Source organism: Propithecus coquereli, unplaced genomic scaffold (assembly GCF_000956105.1).
Source record: "Propithecus coquereli isolate 6110/MARCELLA unplaced genomic scaffold, Pcoq_1.0 Scaffold377, whole genome shotgun sequence".
Taxonomy (NCBI): domain Eukaryota; kingdom Metazoa; phylum Chordata; class Mammalia; order Primates; family Indriidae; genus Propithecus; species Propithecus coquereli.
The window spans coordinates 915521-936566 of NW_012149474.1; the positions used below are offsets into that span (position 1 = coordinate 915521).

At 55.7% G+C, this 21046-nt stretch overlaps 1 protein-coding gene across 1 annotated transcript; it reads right to left on the bottom strand.

Annotated features, from left to right (window-relative positions):
• Positions 1-1710: 1710 nt before the first annotated feature.
• TALDO1 (transaldolase 1) lies at positions 1711-16924 on the bottom strand. The gene is made up of 8 exons (XM_012651979.1): positions 16749-16924; positions 7827-7950; positions 5583-5690; positions 4975-5106; positions 3546-3721; positions 2710-2907; positions 2222-2367; positions 1711-1921 (listed from the first exon to the last, which is right to left on the bottom strand). Exons 1-8 carry the CDS (start codon positions 16843-16845, stop codon positions 1889-1891), a joined length of 1014 nt encoding a protein of 337 aa, XP_012507433.1. The 5' UTR covers positions 16846-16924; the 3' UTR covers positions 1711-1888.
• Positions 16925-21046: the final 4122 nt, after the last annotated feature.

A 21046-nucleotide genomic window follows, 5' to 3' on the forward strand; every position in this document is an offset into this window, starting at 1 on the left:
AGCACCCTGCATGGGCAAGGCATGTCCAGGCTGGGGGCTGGTAAGGAAGCTGCTCCGACCCCCACAAGTAGGGACTAAAGGGCCCTCACTCACCAGAGCCTGGTGTCCCTTGAGCCAGGCAGCACCCACCTGCAGAGAGGCATGGGGTGCAGGGGCTCCCGCAGAGGGGAGGAGGAAGGGGCTGCCCTGGAGCGGCTGAGGCTGCCTGCTGACCCCTAGGTGGCCCCAGGGCACTCCCTGGACTACTGGCCAGCCTGGCCCTTTGTGCCCACAGCTGGGAGGCTGGACTCCCTGGTGGTCCGACCTGGACTCTGGCCCTCGCCCTGTAGTGCTTCTAGGAAAAGGGGCCACCCTATGGACCACCTTGTCACCACACCCCTCCAAGCCCTTGGCATGCAAAGTCCAAAGGCTGCAATGACCCCGCAGGGGTGCAAAACCTGTTGCCTTAAGGCAAAGTGTCGCCTTCTAGGCCCTTAAGTCTGGCCTTTTGACTGAATCCAAATTTTGCAGAACAAATCCTTTCGTTAAAAGGGGTGCAGCAGAGAAAGACGAAGCTTTTCTTGCCTCCTTTAGTGCTTAAAAAGATTTTTGTTTTTTTTTGAGAAGGAAAGTTTATTAATTTGCCAGCGAACAAGGACGTTGGCAGACTCCTGTCTCGAAGCACCAACGGCCTGCTTCTGAGCAGAAGCACAGAGCTGGTCAAGGTTCGGATTCATCCCATCTTTGGCTAAGACGGTCTTGTGACCTCCCGGCCATCTGTGGCACAAAGAACAAAGGACCCTCCTGTCTCTCCCGACCACTAGCCTCAGGGAGGGATGTAGGTTTTAGTTCTCAAAAAGAGTGAGAGTTTAGAAGAGAAAATATTTTTACCTTTTACAGGTCACTTTTTCTGTTACAGTCATGACGGGGCCGTTTGCCGTCTGTGGCGAATGCATCTTGCTCTGTGAACCTACCTTGCCCTTCCTTGATACACTTTGTTTCACGCTTGCCTTGCTTTTGGTGTGTCTGGTCATCCTTTGGCCAACAGCACACCAAGAACCAAGAACAGATTAGGACCTGACACATACACCAAAAATATTTTCATTTTTTTCTCACTTAGATTATCGATAGCAGTGTTACTGAAAATTCAGCACTTGTCCCTGAGGCCACATCAGAAGAACGAGGACAAGTGGTTTGAAGAGGAAAGAGAAATTTATTAATTTCCCGGCAAATGAGGAGGTTGGCACACCCCCATCTTAAAGTACCAATGTCCTCGGAAGATTCTTGAAATCAGAGGGCTGCAGGCTCCCCACCCCTGGGTCTCAAGCTGGGCCGCTGCTCCGTGGTCGTCAAGCTGGCGGCCAGTGCACAGGTGCACATCGTGCAGCCCCCAAAGGTGTCACCTCTGCCCCGGGCACGCCCCTGGCGGCCTCCACGTAGGCCCACCCTGGGAGGGCTGCGACGTGCCTGGGGCGGGGCTCTGGGAGCCCCTGTCATCAAAGGCCCACCCTGCGCACCCCAACTCCACCGCTGCACCCTACAGGCCTGGGGACACAGAGGAAGCTCTCGGGCAGGTCCCCGCCCAGGAAGGCCCCCAAACTCGCAGCCCAGTGGCACAGTGGGCAGTGCTTTGGCGCCCTGACCCAACCCTGTCTCCCTGTGTCGCCCAGGTTGCAGCCGACAGCTGGGGCAGTTGGTGCTGAGGGGACAAAGGGGACCAAGACAGCAAAATGAAACAGCACAGAAAAAGTGACTGCTTTAATGCATCAGGCAAAATCTTACATAAAATCAGAAATCCACGATCCGTCCCTGCTCCAATTGGTAAAAAACGAAAGATTCATCGCAAGCCAGGTGCACTCAGACCCCAGTTCGCAGACGGTGCAGGTCTGGGGTCCGCCTCAGGTGTGCTCTACTTCCCGTTCTCCGCGTTGAACATTCGTTCCTGGAGACGAGCCCGGCCTGAGTCGCACGTCGGCCCCGAGTGGAAGGAGGGAGGCCCCCCAGGACCGCGCTGCGCGTGGGCCAGCCACAGCGGTCACCACACAGGAGCCAGGACCCACCGAGAGTCCTAAGCGCCAGCCACCCTCAGCCACGGACGGCCTCGGCAGGCCTCTCACTGGGTGGCACGTGAACAAGACCAGGCCCCCACAGAAAGTTCCGACTCTGCCCGCCTACACACCCACGCCCAGGCCTGCACCCTCACGGGGCCTGGCGCCCGCCACAGCGCCCCGCGGACACTCACCGTCAGCATCTGCTCCAGCTTCACCGCGTCGGCAGCAAACTTGCGGATGCCATCCGACAGCTTCTCCACCGCCATCTGGTCCTCGTTGTGCAGCCAGCGGAAGGTCTTCTCATCCAGGTGGATCTTCTCCAGGTCGCTGGCCTGGGCTGCGGGGGACACGAGCCACAACCCTGCGTGCCCACCCTGCATCCCCGCCCACCTCGGCCCCTTGGGCTGAGCTGTCCCTGAGCACTCGCTGCCCAGCTGCCCGGCGTCTCCCACCGGGGCCAGCCCTTGGCCACCCGCAAGGTTCGTGCTGGAGGCGGGACTTGGGCCCACAGCGCCTTAGCCAAGGACCTGGTAAGATGCGCGAGGAAAACCAAGCCTTCGCTGAGCCTCACTCCCCCCTCGTCTGTCCCCGAGCTGCGCCTCCAAGGGAGGGAGGGTCCTCGGCATCACCCGCGGGACGAAGCGGCAGGGCTGTGCCAGCCTCGCCACGGCATCCTCACCCGCCTTGGCCGAGAGCGTAGGTGCCAGCTTGGCGTTGTCTTTGAGCAGCTCCCCCAGGAGCTTGGGTGAGATGGTGAGGAAGTCGCAGCCAGCCAGCGCTTTGATCTCGCCCGTGTTGCGGAAGGAGGCACCCATGACGATGGTCTTGTAGCCAAACTTCTTGTAGTAGTTGTAGATTTTGGTGACGCTCTTTACCCCTGGGAGGACACAAAGCTGTGTCTCGGAGGGCTCGGGCAGAGCCACCTGCCCTCCAGTGCGCTGCCTGTGGCCACCGTCCCCACCTAACCCTACACCCCAGGGCGGGGACACAACCACAGCCTCGCACACCACCCTGACACCATGCCCCACCTGACCCTGCCCTGCCCTGTGCCCCCACCTGACTCTGCACCAACCGTGTGCCCCACCTGACCCTGCACTGCCCTGTGCCCCCGCCTGACCCTGCACTGCCCTGTGCCCCCACCTGATGTGCCCCACCTGACCCTGCCCTGCCCTGTGCCCCCACCTGACCCTGCCCTGCCCTGTGCCCACGCCTGACCCTGCTCTGCCCTGTGCCCCCACCTGACTCTGCACCAACCATGTGCCCCACCTGACCCTGCACTGCCCTGTGTCCCCACCTGACCCTGCCCTGCCCTGTGCCCCCACCTGACCCTGCACCGTGTGCCCCACCTGACCCTGCCCTGCCCTGTGCCCCCACCTGACCCTGCACCAACCGTGTGCCCCACCTGACCCTGCCCTGGCCTCGCTTGACCCTGCACGCCCTGTGCCCCCACTCGTCGACGTGGCAGCCCCCATCTGCGGCTGCTCCCCTCCCCCACTGCGTCACAGGGCATCTCACCAGGGTCCTCCAGGGGCTCGTAGGATTTCTTGTCTGTGTTTGCCACGTGCCAATCGAGGATCCGCCCCACAAACGGGGAGATGAGCGTCACGCCTGCCTCGGCACAGGCCACGGCCTGGGCGAAGGAGAAGAGCAGCGTCATGTTGCAGTGGATGCCGTGCTGCTCCTCCAGCTCCCTGCGGGGACAGGCGGGTGAGTGCAGGCCAGGGCACCCACCAGGGCCGCCGGCCGGCCGCGGGCACGTGCGTTTTCACGAGAAAAAGCGCTCACGGTCTCTCAACTGAAAGGCAGGAACGGGGTCATCACGTCACTGTCAGGGACACAGCTGGAACGCCCAACAGGGTTCTATCTGGACAGTGGGTTATGGGTGACTGGAATCTTCTTCACGCCATTACGAAACAGGGACAAAGGCGAGAGAGATCCTTGGTGCCCACGCTCTGCCACGTGGCCGCGACGTGGGCCCAGGCAGCCAAGCCTCTGCTCAGGCCCCTCCAGCCACAAGTTCCCTGCCCAGCCACCAGCTTCGGAGGTGCCACTGCCACGTGGCCACCGTGGGTGGGGGAGGTTGCAGTGCAGCTGCAGCGCTCACACCACGCTGGGGAACGGCAGACGGCACAGCCACGGTGGAAACCAGTCCTCGGTCCCGCCAGCGGTCAAACAGTTACCACGTGACCCAGCAACTCCACTGCTGAGCGTGTGCCCGCAGGAAACAAAACACACGTCCACGCCAAAACGTGCTCCCAGCAGCACTGCCCACTACAGCTCCAAAGGTGTAAACCGGCCAGCGTCCATCAGCAGATGCCTGTCACCGTGGTCCGTCCGTGCGATGGGACAGCACCCAGCCACGGGAAGGGACGCAGCACTGACACCCGCCACAGTGGGATGCAGCTGGACTTGCACAGTGGGAGAAGCCAGAGACAAAAGCCACGTGTCATGTGATTCTGTTTGAGAGCAATGGCTGAAACCAGCAGAGCCGCGGAGAGAAAGCAGATCGGTGGTTGTGGCTGGGGTGTGCTAGTGGCACCCGAAACACGTGGACACGCGTGGAAACACCATGCGCGTGCTGCCGCGAGTCATCGAGCACAGGAGTGTCGCTACTCCTGAGCGGAACAGCACAGAGCAGTTTTGTTTTTCACCATTTTCTGTCTCTTCAGCTCTGAGCATGCATTTTGTATAATAGTTTACTTTTTAAAAACCATGTAAATTTAGGCTTGCGTTGATCAGGACAGAGGAACAAAAGACAAAATCTGCATGTCTTAACGGGGAGCGAAACAGCATTTCCTGGGAACCCCTTGTTTCCAAATACCAACGAGCAAGGGAGCCAGTGCCCCGGGAGCAGCTGGGGGCCGTGCTCCCCCACTCCAGCCCCCTCGAAGGCTGAGAGGTGAAATTCGCCTAAGGCCATGTGACCCCCCCTCCGGACACTTACTTTCCAGCCTGAATCCCTTCCCAGGTTGATGACAGCTTGATAAGAATTCTGTCCTTGCTGATCCCAGCTTCCTTGTAGAGCTCTATGAGGCGCCTGGCTCTGGCCACCATCGCGTCCTTGTCGAAGGAGAGCCTGTGAGACCAAGGGGACCCCACCCCTCAGCTCACGCGGGACACCGCCAAGCAGAGCCAGCTGGTAGCAGGTGTCTGTCCGCTGGAGTCAGCCTGAGCCGCACCTTCCCGCCCTCCCCCTACGCAGCGCGGCCCGAGAGCACGCTCAAAACCCAACCTCAAAGTTCTTTTTTTTTTTTCCGAATTATTTTGTTTTCTTTTTTTCTTTCCATTCCTTACAGACATCTCCCAAGTCTCAAAGTTCTTTAGTGGGAGCCGTAGGCTGGGGGTTTTACTCAAAATACAGACTGCAGATCAAGTGCTAAGAGGGAGCGCCGGGCGTCGGTACCGACTGGGACGGCTCGGGAGGAGCAGCCTTCCCGAGCATTCTGATGCCGCCTCGGACCCACCGAGGGAACGGCCGCTCGAGCCCACGCGGCCTCCGCGTCTGGGACCCTGGCGCCTGGCCAGCCTGTCTGCGGGAGGAAACAGCCTCACCTGGCGTCTACTTCTGTGGATACCCGGCCTGGAATCTTCTTCAGTATTTCTGCTCCAAACAGCACAAAAAGCTTATCAATAGCGTTTTTAATCTGGTCTTCTTGTGAGCTGAAATTCAAAGGAAAAAGATTAAGTTAGAAGTTTGTGAGATTCAGGTACACAAGAGTCTACAAAACAAATTCGGTTATTTCTTTGCCAAATTTCTTTCCATCTTTTTTCTTTAAAAACGTTTTTTAATTATAAAATATAAGATTTGCCGTCTTACCCATTTGTAAGTGTGGTGGCGTTAAGTGTATTGGTGATGTCGCGCCACCATCACTACCACCCACCTCCACAGCTCTTCTCATCACCCAAGCTGCGTCCGTCTTCTGGCACTTGCAAAAAATTATCTTTCTGGCTGGGCGCGGTGGCTCACGCCAGTAATCCTAGCACTCTGGGAGGCCGAGGTGGGAGGATCGCTCGAGGTCAGGAGTTCGAGACCAGCCTGAACAAGAGCGAGACCCCGTCTCTACTAAAAATAGAAAGAAATTATCGGGACAACTAAAAATATATATAGAAAACGTTAGCCGGGCATGGTGGCGCATGCCTGTAGTCCCAGCTACTCGGGAGGCTGAGGCAGGAGGATCACTTGAGCCCAGGAGTCTGAGGCTGCTGTGAGCTAGGATGACGCCACGGCACTCTAGCCCGGGCAACAGAGTGAGACTCTGTCTCAAAAAAAAAAATAATTATCTTTCCAATGTCTTTGAAGTCACCTGGTCAGACCACAGGGGCAGTGCACAATGCTGTTCCGGAATGAATCACTCTCTGAGGGGCCTCGTCAGCCCCTGCACACGGATGGATCTTCAGCCCGAGTGTGAAGGGTCAGGACTCGTGGCTGGGTCACCTGGCCCAGCGAGGGCACCACTGTCATAGCTCCAGGAACACTGACGCCTTGCTAGCGCCACCGGGGTACAACACCACCAAGAGAGGAGAAAAAGGGAAGGTGGCTAAGATGGGGGCGGGCGGGGGCCCAATTCGGCATCCAAGTGTCCAGAGCAGCCGTGACGCATGGCTGAGGAGAGCTGCATGCAGGCCTCGTGGACACAGCCAAAGCAGGCATCAGGAAGGGACCCTCCTGCCTGAGGCCCAACTATCTGCTCAATACTCGCTTTCAAGCTGGGTATTATTACTCTGAAAAAAATTTAAAATGATATCTAGAAAATGCACATCTCACTGGGCGCAGTGGTGCAAGCCTATAATCCCAGCACTTAGGGAGGCCGAGGCAAGAGCATCGCTGGAGCCCAGGAGTTGGAGGCTGTAGTGAGTGCTGATGACGCCACTGCATTCTAGCCGGGGTGAGAGAGAGAGAGAGACAGAGAGACCCTGTCTCCAAAAACAAAACAAAAGGCCAGGCGGGGTGGCTCGCGCCTGTAATCCTAGCACTCTGGGAGGCCAAGGCGGGAGGATCGCTCGAGGTCAGGAGTTCGAGACCAGCCTGAGCAAGAGCGAGACCCCGTCTCTACTAAAAATAGAAAGAAATTAGCCAGACAACTAAAAATATATATAAAAAATCAGCCAGGCGTGGTCACGCATGCCTGTAGTCCCAGCTCCTGGGAGGCTGAGGCAGGAGAATCGCTTGAGCCCAGGAGTTTGAGGTTGCTGTGAGCTAGGCTGACGCCACGGTACTCTAGCCCAGGCAACATAGTGAGACTCTGTCTCAAAACAGAAAACAAAAACAAACAAAAAAAGAAAATGCAAATCTACAGGCACGAAGAGTAGTCTGTGGTTGCCTGGGTGAGGGGGTGGGGACCTACTGCACCCAAGTACCAGGCAACATTCTAGGAGGTAACACGTTGCAAAACTGGACTGTGGCGATGGCCGACATCGTGGCAGAAATTTACCAGACTCACTGGCCTATGCACGTAGATGGTGAGTTTCACTCCAATAAAGCTGTTAAAAAACAATAAAATGACAGCCCGTAGACAGACCAGCTGTGGGGGGCTGACTACAAAAGAGGAGGAGAGACTTCGGGGGTCTCTGAATGTTCCGCGTCTTGGCTGGGGTGCTCACGGGGTGGACCCGCTGAACTGCACACTGCGGTTCACTCTGTGCAAGTAACTTCAACAAACAAAAATAAGCCAAACGGATGGCTTTCTTTCCTTGAGTTTACAATACTTGGGAACCAAAATTCAGTCCGGGAGGGAAACAAGGCCAACCAGACTAGTGTGGGGGCCTAGATGGGTCCCCCAAACCCAGGGAACTCACCCGCCCAGCTTCCTGCCATAGGCGATGGCCTCCCCCACCAGCTCCTGGTAGGTGGGCATCCGCGCTGCAGCCAGGATCAGGGACGGGTTGGTGGTGGCATCCTGGGGCTTGTACTCATCAATGGCTAGGGAAATAATTTTCGAAAACAGGAAAGTAAGTGGGGCGTTTGCTTCCACCCAGAAATCCATGACGGGTCCCCTGTAAACCCCACAAGCGTTTCCCAAAGCGGGGCGTGGGCACACTTCTCACACGCCCTTCCCCATCGCTGGAGGCTGGCCGAGAGGCAGCTCTTCGCACAATGACGAAGCCACCACCGAGACCGAGCACCTGCAGATCGAACACAGCCCTGCGAGGGCGGGGGCGAGACAGCCGGGAGGACGCACTCTCCCCACTGCCACACCACCCGAGGAGGCGTGCTGGCCCAGGGCAGTGGCGCAAATGTGAAGTGGCATTGGGTCACTCTTGTCACGCCCAACTAAAACTTGAGAAGCCGGGGAAAAGCACTCAGGAAACATAAGGTTGCTCCAAAAACGTAACTCTCTGCAAGCCCAGTTGCCGAAACTGCCTACTGTAACCCGAAACCAGTCTTACCTAACAGTTGCTGCAACAACCTGCCGCAACTCTAGGACTGATTCTACCGTGGCCACCACTCGCCAAGCCAACGTTCGTCCTTGGCTGCTTCAGCTTTATAAAAAGACTAAATATTGAGGTCTATTAATCAATAAATAAATGTAAGAGAAATCAATTTTACATTAAAAAAATCTTATACAGTGAATTTTTGTCATGAAATAATTGGCTGTTCCAAAATAAGAAATTATAGGACTAAGGCTGGGGGTTTAGGAGAGACATAAAGGGTCTAAACAAGGGGAAGATTTATAGAAGATGAGCCCTACGGAGCAAGTTTTACGTGTGATCGGGTTGACGGTCTGGAAGGAAATTGCTTGTGTTTTTCTAAAGATGAAACGCGGCTGTCGGTGCACTCTGCACACAACAGCGCCTGGTCCTCTCTATGCACAACGAGGTTTTCGTGAAGTGTTGGCATGTGCTTGATAAAACTGCAAGAGGTTTTTCTTTTTAATTTTAAAATCTGTTTACTAGCCATCTTCTTCCTGAGATCTATTTACTTTCCCTAGTTTCAGCTTCAAAACAGCAATTTCGTTTCTTGAGGTAGAGTTTTGCTTTTGAAATCTCTCAAATTCACATCTTGGAAGTTCAGCTGTTGCCGTGCCCGGCCACGCGCAGGTCACGCGTCATGCCTTCGGTCTTCGCCCCTTGAGAAGGTGGGACGTAGCTGCCTTAGCGTCTTCATCAGCTCTGGCAACTTTCTGGGCCTGACGCTGAAGTGTTTACTTCGGAGGCCTAGAAAAGCCACGTTTTTCTTCAGCATAACTTGGTTCTGTGCTCTTGGCTTTTCTTGACGTGCGTGAATTGCTCCATGTGATCAGGACGCTTCCCTGCTGTCCCTCCTCCCTTGCTCAAGACACTAGTTCTCTTGTTACATTCCCGTACGATGCAGTGCGCGCTCATAACCTTGAACGCATCCTACCTGTGTCTGACTAAATTCAAGGGCCGTTTTCATCAGCTTCAACTTCCCGGTCACCTCGACGAGCTTCCCGCAAGAAAACCATCAGGCTGCGGGTGGTTTTTCTTTACCTTTTCGGTAGTTGGACTAAGAAACATTTTGTTTTATCAAGATAATTTCCTGTGTTGCCTTAATTGGGTTTCTAATTACTTAGGAAAACTGAGCTTTAAAAGGGTTAAAGTTTTTACATCCATGTAACTTTCTATTTTGCTTTAAAAAAAAAAAATAATAGAGACAGGGGTCTCACTCTTGCTCAGGCTGGTCTCAAACTCCTGAGCTCAAGCAGTGCCTCAGCCTCCCAGAGTGCTGGGATTGCAGGAGTGAGCCACTGTGCCCGGCCTCTGTATGGCTTCTGAAGTCGGTTGATAATCACTCTGGTTATTTTTAATTTTTAAAAAAAATTTTTAATTTTTTATGAAGGGGTGGGGTGTCGTGAGGATAGGTGTGTGGTTGCCTTGTTTGTTTTTGTTGAGACAGAGTCTCCCTGCGTCACCTGCATAGAGTGTGTGCCGTCACTGTAGCTCACTGCAACTTCCAAGTCCAGGGGTCCAGCGATCCTCCTGCCTCGGCCTCCCAGGTAGCTGGGACTGCAGGTGCACTGCAATGCCCGGCTGGGTGTTTTTCCTTTCCTTTTGGTAGAGACGGGTCTCGCTCTTGCTCAGGCTGGTCTCGAACTCCTGAGCTCAAGTGATCCTCCTGCCTCGGCCTCCCAGAGTGCTGGGATCACAGGCGTGAGCCACTGCGCCCGGCCAACTCTGGTTAAATGAACGACTCTTATTTTACAGTGAACTGTGATTCTGTTTTGATCAAGTGTTTTGAGCCTTTTGATATCTTTGAAAAACTTCCCCAAAAATCAACTTTTAATTTAGGTCTGTTTAACCTAGAGTTAACTTTGGGATTTTCCAGTTGGGCCCCTGGAAAGCCTCAAAAGATGTATCTCTCTTCTTAGAGCTATTAAATGATTAGACTTAATTGGCAAATTGCATAAGAAACACAATCAAATGGTAAGTGATGTATTTTCCTCAGCTGCATTTATGGGCATGTTATTGAAAGCTAATACGTTATCAGTCATAATTCTGGTTGTTATCTTAAAATACTATATGTAATACAAACAATGAAATTTCTTTGTTGACTGTAAACTTTAATTAGATTTTTAACCAGGAGTTTGAGGCTGCTGTGAGCTATGATGACGCCACTGCATTCTAGCCAGGGCGACAGAGCAAGACACTGTCTCAAAAAACAAAAGGTTTTTAAGTCTGAGGTTCTTATATATAATCAATGTAGAGGAAAAGCTATAATATGCATGTTATTAGATTGCACTGAGTTCTTGTTATCCAACTATAGACCGGACTAGGTCCTAAATTCTTCCAGTTTCCTCTAACCAAACTTTCTTCCGTAAAATTACAAAATGGGCACTGCTCTGTTCCTAAAGCCCTAGGAGCTAAAACTAGACGACTTTTAAGGAACGAATCTTGTACCTCATGTATGAGCCACGCAGAAATTTCACCAAACTACCTAATGCCATAGCCAGAGACACTCACACTGCAAAGCAGGATGAGCTGTTTTCCATGCTGTGAACAGCTTTTCCTAAAGGGTCGGAACTAGACTCCACATCACAGTGAGCCTCTCAGTCCCCTAACAATGCTACCTTTTTCTTTCCTTCTTTTTGTGACACGAGGTCTCACTATGTTGCCCAGGCTGATGTCAAACTCCTGGGCTCAAGTGATCCTCCGGCTTCAGCCTCCTGAGCAGCTGGGACCACAGGTGGGCACCACTGTGCCCAGTTACCTTTTTGATAGGATAACGGTGCAATTAAAATCTCACAGTCGGTGCTTCTACAGATAACTTGACGAAACCTGATCTGAGAAATCCTTTTAGTCCATAAAGTGGGCGACTTTGATAATATCCCAACAGAACGTTTTGTTCAAATGATACCGGGAGTCCCTTTCGTGAAGTCGGCATTTTCCGCTTTACTTATTTATCTGAAACAGGTTCTTGCTCTGTCACCCAGGCTGGAGTGCAGTGGCACAATCATTTCTCACCGTAGCCTCTAACACCCGGGCCCAAGGGATCCTCCTGCCTCAGCCTCTCACCACGACTACAGGCGCGCACTACTACATCCAGCTAATTTTTTTTATTTTAGTGGAGATGGGGGTCTCACTACATTGCCCAGGCTGGTCCTGAACTCCTGGCCTCAGCTGATGCTCCTGCCTTGGCCTCACAAAGCGCTGGGATTGCAGATGAGAGCTACCGTACCCGGCCTACGCTCTTTGCTTTAATTCAGCCCAGTCATAGACTACAGCCCGCTGGTGACACGTCTCCCGAGGCATGTCTGAACTTTTGATCTGTTTCATTGGTTACTTGGAAGAAAAAACACGAACTACTCTTTCTCTGCGGTAACAGTCACCAACGCTGAGAACTTCCGTGACCACGTGTGTGAGGCTTTCTCCCCGCGCACCTAAGCAATCAGCTCTGCCGCAGATGCCAGCCGGGCATCCGCCAGTTCAGTTCGGACACCGCCTACCCAAACACAGACCCCGCGGGCTGAGGCTCAGTCCCACGAGACCACTCCCCAGGCCCCACCTCCCACCAGCTGTAAGTCTGGGCCTCTGGAACTTCTGACCAGCCAGCTTCCAGTTGGGGTTCCCAACCTGAATTAATCTTCGGGTTCGATTAGTTTGCGAGAGTGACTCACAGGACTCAGGGCGACACTTATTTCACCAGTTTATTACGAAGGATATGAATGAAAGACGATGGGCCAGGAGCAGGGAAAGGGCTGCAGAGCTGCCACGCCCTGCCGCGCCACCCTCCAGGAACCCCCCCGTGTTCCGCCTGGGCCCTTTATGCAGACTTCAGCGGACAGACGACCGAAGCATGGACAGCCATATAGAAACGTGGCTGGTGCTAACAGACGAGCGGGAGCCAGCGGGCCTGTCTGCTCAGACCCCCGTGGCCTCCCCACGCAGCATTCCTTCGCCCAGGTGTGGGGCAGGACCCCTGCTGAAGTGGGGGTCTCGTGACCTGCAGGCAGACAAGGTAGGGCGGAGAATGTCTTTATGGTCGGCTGTAAGACGGAAAGGCAGGGAAAGATTCCTGCCTTGGGGAGAAAAAGCCGCAGGGGAAAGGAGGGCAGGAGAAGGAGAGAGAGATTCTGTCTTCCGAGGCTGCTGCTAAGGCCTAAAGCGCCCAGCGTAATCAGAAGAGCTATGGGGTTACGGGCCAGGAGCCACGGACGGTAAACCTATCTGTATCTACATCTTGATGCCACAGTTACGCTCAAAATTAGGTTCATGGTTTATAACTATTGTGCAAACTGGCTTTACTACAGTGCTGTGGATTATTTTTTGTATCATGATTTTTAAGCTTTGTTCTCACTGCCCGTCGAGTCTTTGTGAAGCCAGCCCTCCTGACGGGACAGTGCCAGCTCAGCACTGCAGGACAGATGACTGCTGACGCCGGTGGAACTGCTAAGATGCGGTTAATGCCGGCTCCCGACAGACCTGCCCTGAGAGCATTTTTCCTTCTGGCCTCTTTGCTACTTGAGTGTGGCCTGGGTCCCCGACACAGACCCCCATGCCCGCCCCTGACGAGGGACACAGACAGCTGGGACAGGTCCATCCTGGCACCGAGGGGCAATCAAGCCTAACTTCAAAGCAGCTGATCAGCTTTGCTTTTGGAGAAGGGTCTTAACGAAAAGGAGAAAATGTGAGAGTTGATCACACGAACTAGGTCACGCTTGTCACACCCAACTAGAACGGAGTCAAGAAGCCAGAGGGGAAAGCACTCGGGGCACAAACGTCGCTCCCAAGTGTAACAGCGCCCTGCGCGTCTGTCTGCGGGAGCTGCCTGCTGCCTGGCCCGAATCAGTTTTGTCCAACGGCTACTGACACGACTCGTTTAACCCACGGCCCTCACGGAGCCTCACTGCCGCCAATACGCTTTCTCGTGGAGCAGGAAATAACATTTCTCTTTTTTATTAAACCTCCCTTCTCTTGTTCTTCGGACAAGAGATGATGAAGCCCGCCTGGTCTGTGTGTGCCCTGTACTGCAGTTCTTCTCCCCAAAGCAAACGTGAAAGTTAGAAATTGCTCTTCACGTTTCTGACTTTGACACAAGAGCAGACACCACACGGTTATCTTCAGTAAGGACTACTCTCTTTCTTCTCTAAACTACAGTCTCTTTTAACTCATCGGTTCTTTCTCCGGTAACTAAGCTAGGAATTCAGAGAAGCCAATGGGGCTCCTCTGGGGTCTCGAAGGCTGGGCTGTCCACTTGTGGCATGGGGGCAACCAGCTGCGGATGGCCACTGCCGGCCACAGAGCGCCCACTGCTTCGGGAGAGCAGCTGGTTCAGTAGAGTTGTTTGGCAAATAAGTATTTTCAAAGTATTCTCTGATGACAAAACTGTTGAGATGGAGAACAGACTAGAGGTTGCCAGGGAACAGGGTGGCTCTCAGGGGCACAGGGAGATCTCAGTGACAACAGGACAGCTCTGTCCTGACAGGAATCTCCATGCATGAAGCCACCCCACAGACACCCCCCAATGCAGACTGAAAACTGGGGAGCCCTGAGCCAGGTCTGCAGTCTGAGAGTGGCGCACCCAGTGTCACGCCATGCCCCCGTCACACAGGATGTTGCCACTGGGGACACTGGGTGAAGGGTTCATGGGACTCTATGGGCTAATTCTGCAACTTCTGTGAGTCCGTAATCATTTCAAAATGACAAGAGCGTGCTGTGGCACCGTGCTGGCTCGGGAGCGCCAGTGTCTGCCGCGATGCACCCAGAATGGTGTATTTCGCTGTTTAAAACTACCCCTTGATAAAGTCAGCTCTTAGCAGCCTGCTCTTACTACAATTAAAAACACAAACAAGATCCATCGGAGTCAAAAGATGGGCTTCAGCATCCAAAGAAACTTAAATTGAATGCAAAACGGGAATGGGGGTGGTGGCATTGTTCTGAGAAGGGAATCCGCAGCTTCCATGATAGTTTCTTTTTTTTGAACCTTCAAGTGCTGGATCCATGACATTTTCATTTTCTTTTTTTTTGAGATGGAGTCTCGCTCTGTCACCTGGGCTAGAGTGCCGTAGCATCGGCCTAGCTCACAGCAACCTCAAATTCCTGGGCTCAAGCCATCCTCCTGTCTCAGCCTCCCGGGTAGCTGGGACTATAGGCATGCGCCACCACGCCCGGTTAATTTTTCTATTTTTTAGTAGAGGCGGGGTCTTGCTCTTGCTCAGGCTGGTCTCGAACTCCTGAGCTCAAGTGATCCTCCCACCTCAGCCTTCCACAGTGCTAGGATTACAGGCGTGAGCCACCTTGCCCAGCTGATCCATGACATTTTTAAAGAGGCCTGTGACCGACCCAAGGAGTTAAGAACCTTCACTGCACAAAACAGAGATCACAAACCCAACACACTTTACAACTACAAAACACAAAACATAAATGAACATATACTACCAACGAATGTATCTTTTAATGAAGTTAATATTCATTTAAAAATAAAAATGTCAGGGCTGGTCCAATGGTAGTGGATTACCAGAACTTATTAACATTAGTGTCACTAAACTTGGTATACAACCCCCCTCACCCCCTGCAGCAAAATTTGACTGGAAAAAAAATGTTAGGACTTGGGTTTAGAAGATCTTTTTTTTTTTTTTGAGACAGAGTCTCACTCTGTTGCCCGGGCTAGAGTGCTATGGTGTCAGCCTAGCTCACAGCAACCTCCAACTCCTGGGCTCAGCGATCCTTCTGCCTCAGCCTCCGGAGTAGCTGGGACTACAGGCATGTGCCACCATGCCCGGCTAATTTTTTCTATACATTTTTAGTTGTCCAGCGAATTTCTTTCTATTTTTAGTAGAGACAGGGTCTCACTCTTGCTCAGGCTGGTCTTGAACTCCTGACCTTGAGCGATCCTCCCACCTCGGCCTCCCAGAGTGCTGGGATTACAAGCATGAGCCACCCACGCCCGGCCTAATCTCTTAAAAACAAAAAAACCCAGCGATCTCCAGGCCCCTTCCTCTAGGAAAATCCAGCATTCTTGGCCCTGCGATGCCAGAGATGTCATGGACTTGACACCCGGCATGGGCTCCGCTCTGACAGTGGGAGTGGCGGGAGCAGTGCAGGCCAGGGCTCCGTCCACCCAGGAGACATTGCAAATCACGCCTGTGCTCAGAAGGAAAGAACTGAGGAGCAGGAAAGCGCGCAGCCACCTTCCTGCGCTTTCTTTCTTGTGAACAGAGAGGTCTGGACTACAAGGGGCTGTGTGTGTGAGAGGGACTCACAGCTCTAGCTCCGGATCTTCCAAAGACGGTTCCGAGCGTGCTGCTAGCACCCCACGCGGGTCACTGAATCCCTCTTTTATAGTAAAGTGGCCAAATATGCCTATTCACTCTCCCAGGCTCTGACAGACAAACAATGCTCCTACTCAGTTACCAAAGAGGAATTAAAGCCTGTTTCTCAAGTCACCATGAGAAAGCAGAAAGAGCAGAAGTTACTTCCGTGTTAGTGCTCATGGCACTCACATCCACGGAGCACTTCGTGACTTTCCTGAAAATCTTATTTGTTCACAGCAACAAGGCTCATCACTCGGAACGCAGAGAACAGAAGAACTAAGGATTAATGGCATAATCTTCCTCTATACTTCCCTGTAGTTTCCAAGATCTCGCCAATGAAATGATTCGAGCCCAGGAAACCCTGACATTTAACGGTGCAGCAGTACTTTGGACTGTGCAGCTGGTTTCTTCACATAGGGGATGTCCAACCGGGCCGCGCACCTTGTCACCGTGGTCCCCAGCCGGCGGTGGCCGTCCCGCGGGGCAGTAGGAGGAAAGCGGGTGCAGCCGGCTTCAAGAGCAGGCGGTGGCCTTCCTCGCGTCCGGCCAGAGCTAGCTCACGTCCCCGCTCTGCACTCAACGTCGGCGCAACAAAACCCATCTGGGAGACCACAAGCGAATCACGCGGAAATCAGCTCGAAGTCGTATCCCGGGTCTCTCCTGGACTCACGGGCCGAGCGGCCCCACGCACCCACGGCCCTGGCGCACGGAGGCTCCCCAGGCTGCCAATGGCCCGGCCGGTGCGGGGCCCCGAGGGCGAGGGTGGGCTCGGACTGCGCGCCGCGGCCCGGGCTCGGGAGGGCCGGTCGGTCGGGCCCGCAGCCTCCCCGCCCCCGAAGCCCCCTAAGCTCCGCCCGCCCCGCCCCGGCGCCCCGGCCCCGCGGCCGGCACCTGCGCTCCCCCAGCCGAGCCGGCCCAGGCACAGCCCCCGGGTCCACGTCCCGGAACTGGGGCGCCCGGGCCGGCCGAGGGCGCATGCGCCGTGGTCCGTGTTCCGCGCCGGCCTCACCGTGGAAGTCGCCGGTGTCGGCCACCACGGTGGTGAACTGCTTGAGCTGGTCCAGCGCAGACTCCATCCTCTGGCGCTTCACCGGGGAGCTTGACATCGCGAGTCCCGGGCAGCGACGGCGGCGACGGCGGCGGCGGGAGCGCGGGCGGCCCACAATGCCCCGCGGGCGCCGGCCAATCGGAGAGCGTCGCGGGAGGGCGAATCCGACGGGCCCAGGCCCCGCCCCGCCCCGGACCAAGCCCCGCCCCGAGTCGTAGCCCCGCCCCGAGTCGTAGCCCCGCCCCGAGGCGCAGCGCCTCCGCGAGCCGGGCCTGGCTGGGTCTCACCGCGAGCGGAGCTGCGGGCGGGCCGGGGCGTGGGGCACCGTGCGGTCGCGCGTTGAAACCTCGGCACCATGCGGGCGGCGAGCCCCTGCGGCCTCGTCCCCGGCTGCGCCCGCGTCCCGCACGCTGAGCCCGGGACTGGAACGGCATGCAGGCTGGTAGGGACGTCACCTCCGCGGCCAGCGGCGCAGCCACACCTGGGGCGGTGCGCTCTTGCAGCGGTGCGCCCCCGGAGCGATGACCCCAGTCCCTTGCCCTGTGGTGCGTCCGGGAAGAGTGCGCTGGTCCCACCGCAGTGCACCCCTCCCCCAGTGGCACTCCCCGCCCCGGTGCGCCCCCGAGAGGTGGGAGACTCCACAGGGCTGTGCGGCCTTGTGTGGAGGTGCACGGGACACCCCCACCTGTGTGCAGCAGGGGCTGGCGCCACCCACCCAGGGGCCCTGACGGCACCCCAAACAGCTCCTCTTTCCTGCCCTCCCTTCCCCTCAGGGGCCGGCAGAGTCCTCAGCCCACTTGAGATCTGCGTGGGGTGGAGGGTGACTGACAAGGGTGCGTGTCCCGTGCAGCCCCACTGTGCACATGGAGCCGAGGCACCGGGTCAGGAAGTGGGCGAGCGCTGGGCTCCAGGGGCCATGCTCAGTCCCTGTCAGAAACACCCCCGCTGGGGTCGGGTGGTAAGAGGCTGGTGTACCGGGCCTCACCTTCGCACTGGCTCAGGGGAACACCCCATTGTTCCTCCTTCTCTAAATCTGGCGTAAAGGTCTGTGAAGCTCCCTAAGCCTCCTGGGGGCCGAGGCTGGGTTCCCTTTGCTGCTGGTGACACACCTGAATGACAGAAGGCAGAATGCGTCCCGCCATCTGCAAGCTGAAACCAGTCAGGGCAGAGAGCTTCCTCCATCCTCGACGTGGTTATAGGGCTTTATAGACCTGCAGTTGACAAAGTCATTTACCCAGCACTGTCCCAGGGGACACCCTGACCACCTCGTGTGAACAAGGAACTCAGACGGGGCCCCTGCTATGGCTCTGAGCGCCCCATGGGAGGGTCTGCAGAGCTGGGGATCCTGCGTGTGCAGGACTCAAGAGTGTCCGGGGTGGCGGCTGGGAGCAAGCGTGGAAGGACTTCTGGAGCCCGCAGAGGAGTGTTTCCTTGTCCTGCCCCAGGACCTCAGGCCTCAGGAAAGGGAGGGTGCCCAGGGCCTAGAAGGAACAAAGATGTCATTTACATTTCCAAATGCTGTTTTAATGCAAGCGGAGGCGGTAGCCTTCAAAGACCAGTGTCTGGAATGTAAGTTTTGAGGAAAGAGATGAAGCCATAGCCTTGCAGTCACAGGAGGGAGCAGCCTGGGGGCCCCAGGGCCTGGGGAGAAGACCTGGGGGCCTGCCGAGAACTCTGACGGTGTGTGTGGGGCCCCAGGGTGGCTGATGCCTGCGTCTTGGGCCTGCCCTGCTTAGCCCTCCATGTGGACGGCCCCATCCCGGGTGCCATAAATCCTGACCCCGGCACCCAGCTGGTGGATGGCAGGGATGACCCTTTCCCAGGACCCGCAGCCCAGGGACAGGCCAGGGTCAGGGGTGTCAGCAGGTGGGAGGACTGCCCTGGAGAGCTCCAGCCTCGAGAGAACCCTGAGGCCGCATCCAGGCCACGGGGATGCAGAGGGAGGGCTCTAGGAGGCCTGTTCTAGCCGGACAGTGACCGGGCTGGTGCACACAGGCAAAGAGAGAGGGGCAGAAGACGAGACACAAACCTGACGGTGGCCAAACCCAGTGCTATGGACAGGGGTGCCCAATGCGGCCACAGAGTCAGCCTCATGGGAGCTGTCACCAAGTTCACCCTTGAGTTCCTAACCCTAACTGTAGCCCTAACCCAGCTAGGCCTGGGGAGGATCACGGCAGGCTGGGCCACATGGGGCCACTGTGGGAGTGAGGCGGCAAGTAGGCTGTGGGCGAGGCTGTGGGTCGAGGAGGACAGGGCTGGATCAGGGAAGTTTGAGCAAAGACTCAGGGAGGGAGGGCCAGGCAGGGCACTGCAGCCAGTGCAAAGGCCCTAGCCGGGAGAGGCCGCATGTCAGCATCGTAGGCAGTTGAGGTCTGGAGGCAGCAGGGCCCCCTGGATGCCATGCAGCCCTCGTAAGGGCCCAGGCTTCACCGAGAGTGGCATGGAGCCTGGGGGGCTGCGAGCAGAGGAGGGTGGCACAGGACTTAGGTTTACACGGGTTCCTCTGGCACTGTGCTGGGACCAACCCGAGGGGAGCAGCCATGGAGCTGGAGTGAGGGGGCCACTGCACCCCAGGGCAGGGACCGTGACCAGAAGGTGGCAGGATCTTCTGGTCATGGGTACCTAGGTACTGAGAGTCGAGCAGCAGTGGATTCAGGGGTCTTGGGCTCAGAGTGGGAGGTGCGGGGGGTGGGGCATTTGAAGCCGGGAGCTGGAGAGACCACCTGGGAGGGCTGGAGAAGGGAGTAGGGCCAAAGGCGAGGACCGGCCAGGCTGTGAGGTCAGGGAGATGAACAGGAGCTGCCAGGAGGGAGGAGGAGGCAGAGGTGGGGGCCGCTCGAGGGCCTTGGGTGGGGCTTGTGTGGAGCCGGTCACTGCTGACCGTGCCAAGGACAGCTGCACTTGAGGGCAGCAGGGAGGAGGAGGACAGGGACAGGGACCCAGGGCACTCGGGGAGGGCAGCAGATGTGGGCACCCCTGGGGCAGGAGCAGGTGGTGGCAAGTCCGGGTTGGGGGAGATGGGAGGTGGGGTGGTGGGGCTGGGAGGCACCGCAGGGTTGAGCTTGGTTAGGGGAAGGTTGAGTGCACGAGCCGGTGTTGGCAGCTGGGGCGGGCGGGGGGATCTGAGCAATCACTCCCGGGCAGTCGTGGGGGAAAGAGGCCTCACGGTATCAGCCGCCTGTGGCCGCGTAAGAACCTATCCCAACAGTGGCTCGAAACGGCAACAAACATTTCTTATCTCTTCATTTCTGTGGGTCAAAAATACAAGAACACAGTGGTTTCCTGACTATGACATCAAAAGCACAGGCAAGGCCGGGCGCGGTGGCTCACGCCTGTAATCCTAGCTCTCTGGGAGGCCAAGGCGGGTGGTTTGTTTGAGCTCAGGAGTTCGAAACCAGCCTGAGCAAGAGCAAGACCCCGTCTCTACTAAAAATAGAAATAAATTAATCGGACAACTAAAAATACATAGAAAAATTAGCCGGGCATGGTGGTGCATGCCTGTAGTCCCAGCTACTCGGGAGGCTGAGGCAGAAGGATTGTTTGAGCCCAGGAGTTTGAGGTTGCTGTGAGCTAGGCTGACGCCATGGCACTCTAGCCCGGGCAAAAAGAGTGAGACTCTGTCTCAAAAAAAAAAAAAAAAAAGCACAGGCAATAAAAGAAAAAAAGGGATGAATTGGACAACGTCGAAATCAAACGTCTGTGCATCAAAGGACACGATCGGCAGGTGAAAATGCAGCCCACGGAACGGGAGAAAACATTTGCAAACCGCATCTCTGACAAGGGTTTGGTGTCCAGAATACATAAAGAACTCCCGCAACTCTATGACAACAAAACGGCCTGAGTAAAACATGGGCAAAGGACTGGAATAGGCATTTCTCCGAAGATGATGTACACATCGCCCGCCAACACAGCGGAGGACGCCCACCATCACTGCTCGCTGGGGAAATGCAGATCACAACAGCGAGATGCCGTCTCACCCCTGCCAGGACGGCTACGGCAGCAAACCCAGAAAGCACCGAGTGCTGGGGACGGTTTGGAGAGATGAACCCTTGTGAACCGCTGGTGGAAATGTAAAATGCTGCAGCCTCTGTGGAAAACAATTAAAAATCTAGAAGTGCCTCATAAAATCGAACATAGAATTAGCATGTAATTCAACAATTACAGTTGTGCAATTTTATCCTCAAAAGATATGGGTTCTGGCTGGGCACGGTGGCACATGCCTGTAGTCCCAGCTACTCGGGAGGCTGAGGTAGAAGGAT

Excerpts from the sequence above, each read along its gene's own strand:
- TALDO1 (XM_012651979.1), bottom strand. The coding sequence starts at position 16,845 with ATGTCAAGCTCCCCGGTGAAGCGCCAGAGGATGGAGTCTGCGCTGGAC. Across the intron at positions 5,107-5,582 it reads TCCACAGAAGTAGACGCCAG|GCTCTCCTTCGACAAGGACG; the intron begins GTGAGGCTGTTT and ends TTGGTCTCACAG. Across the intron at positions 2,368-2,709 it reads TACGCTCTCGGCCAAGGCGG|CCCAGGCCAGCGACCTGGAG; the intron begins GTGAGGATGCCG and ends TGTCCCCCGCAG.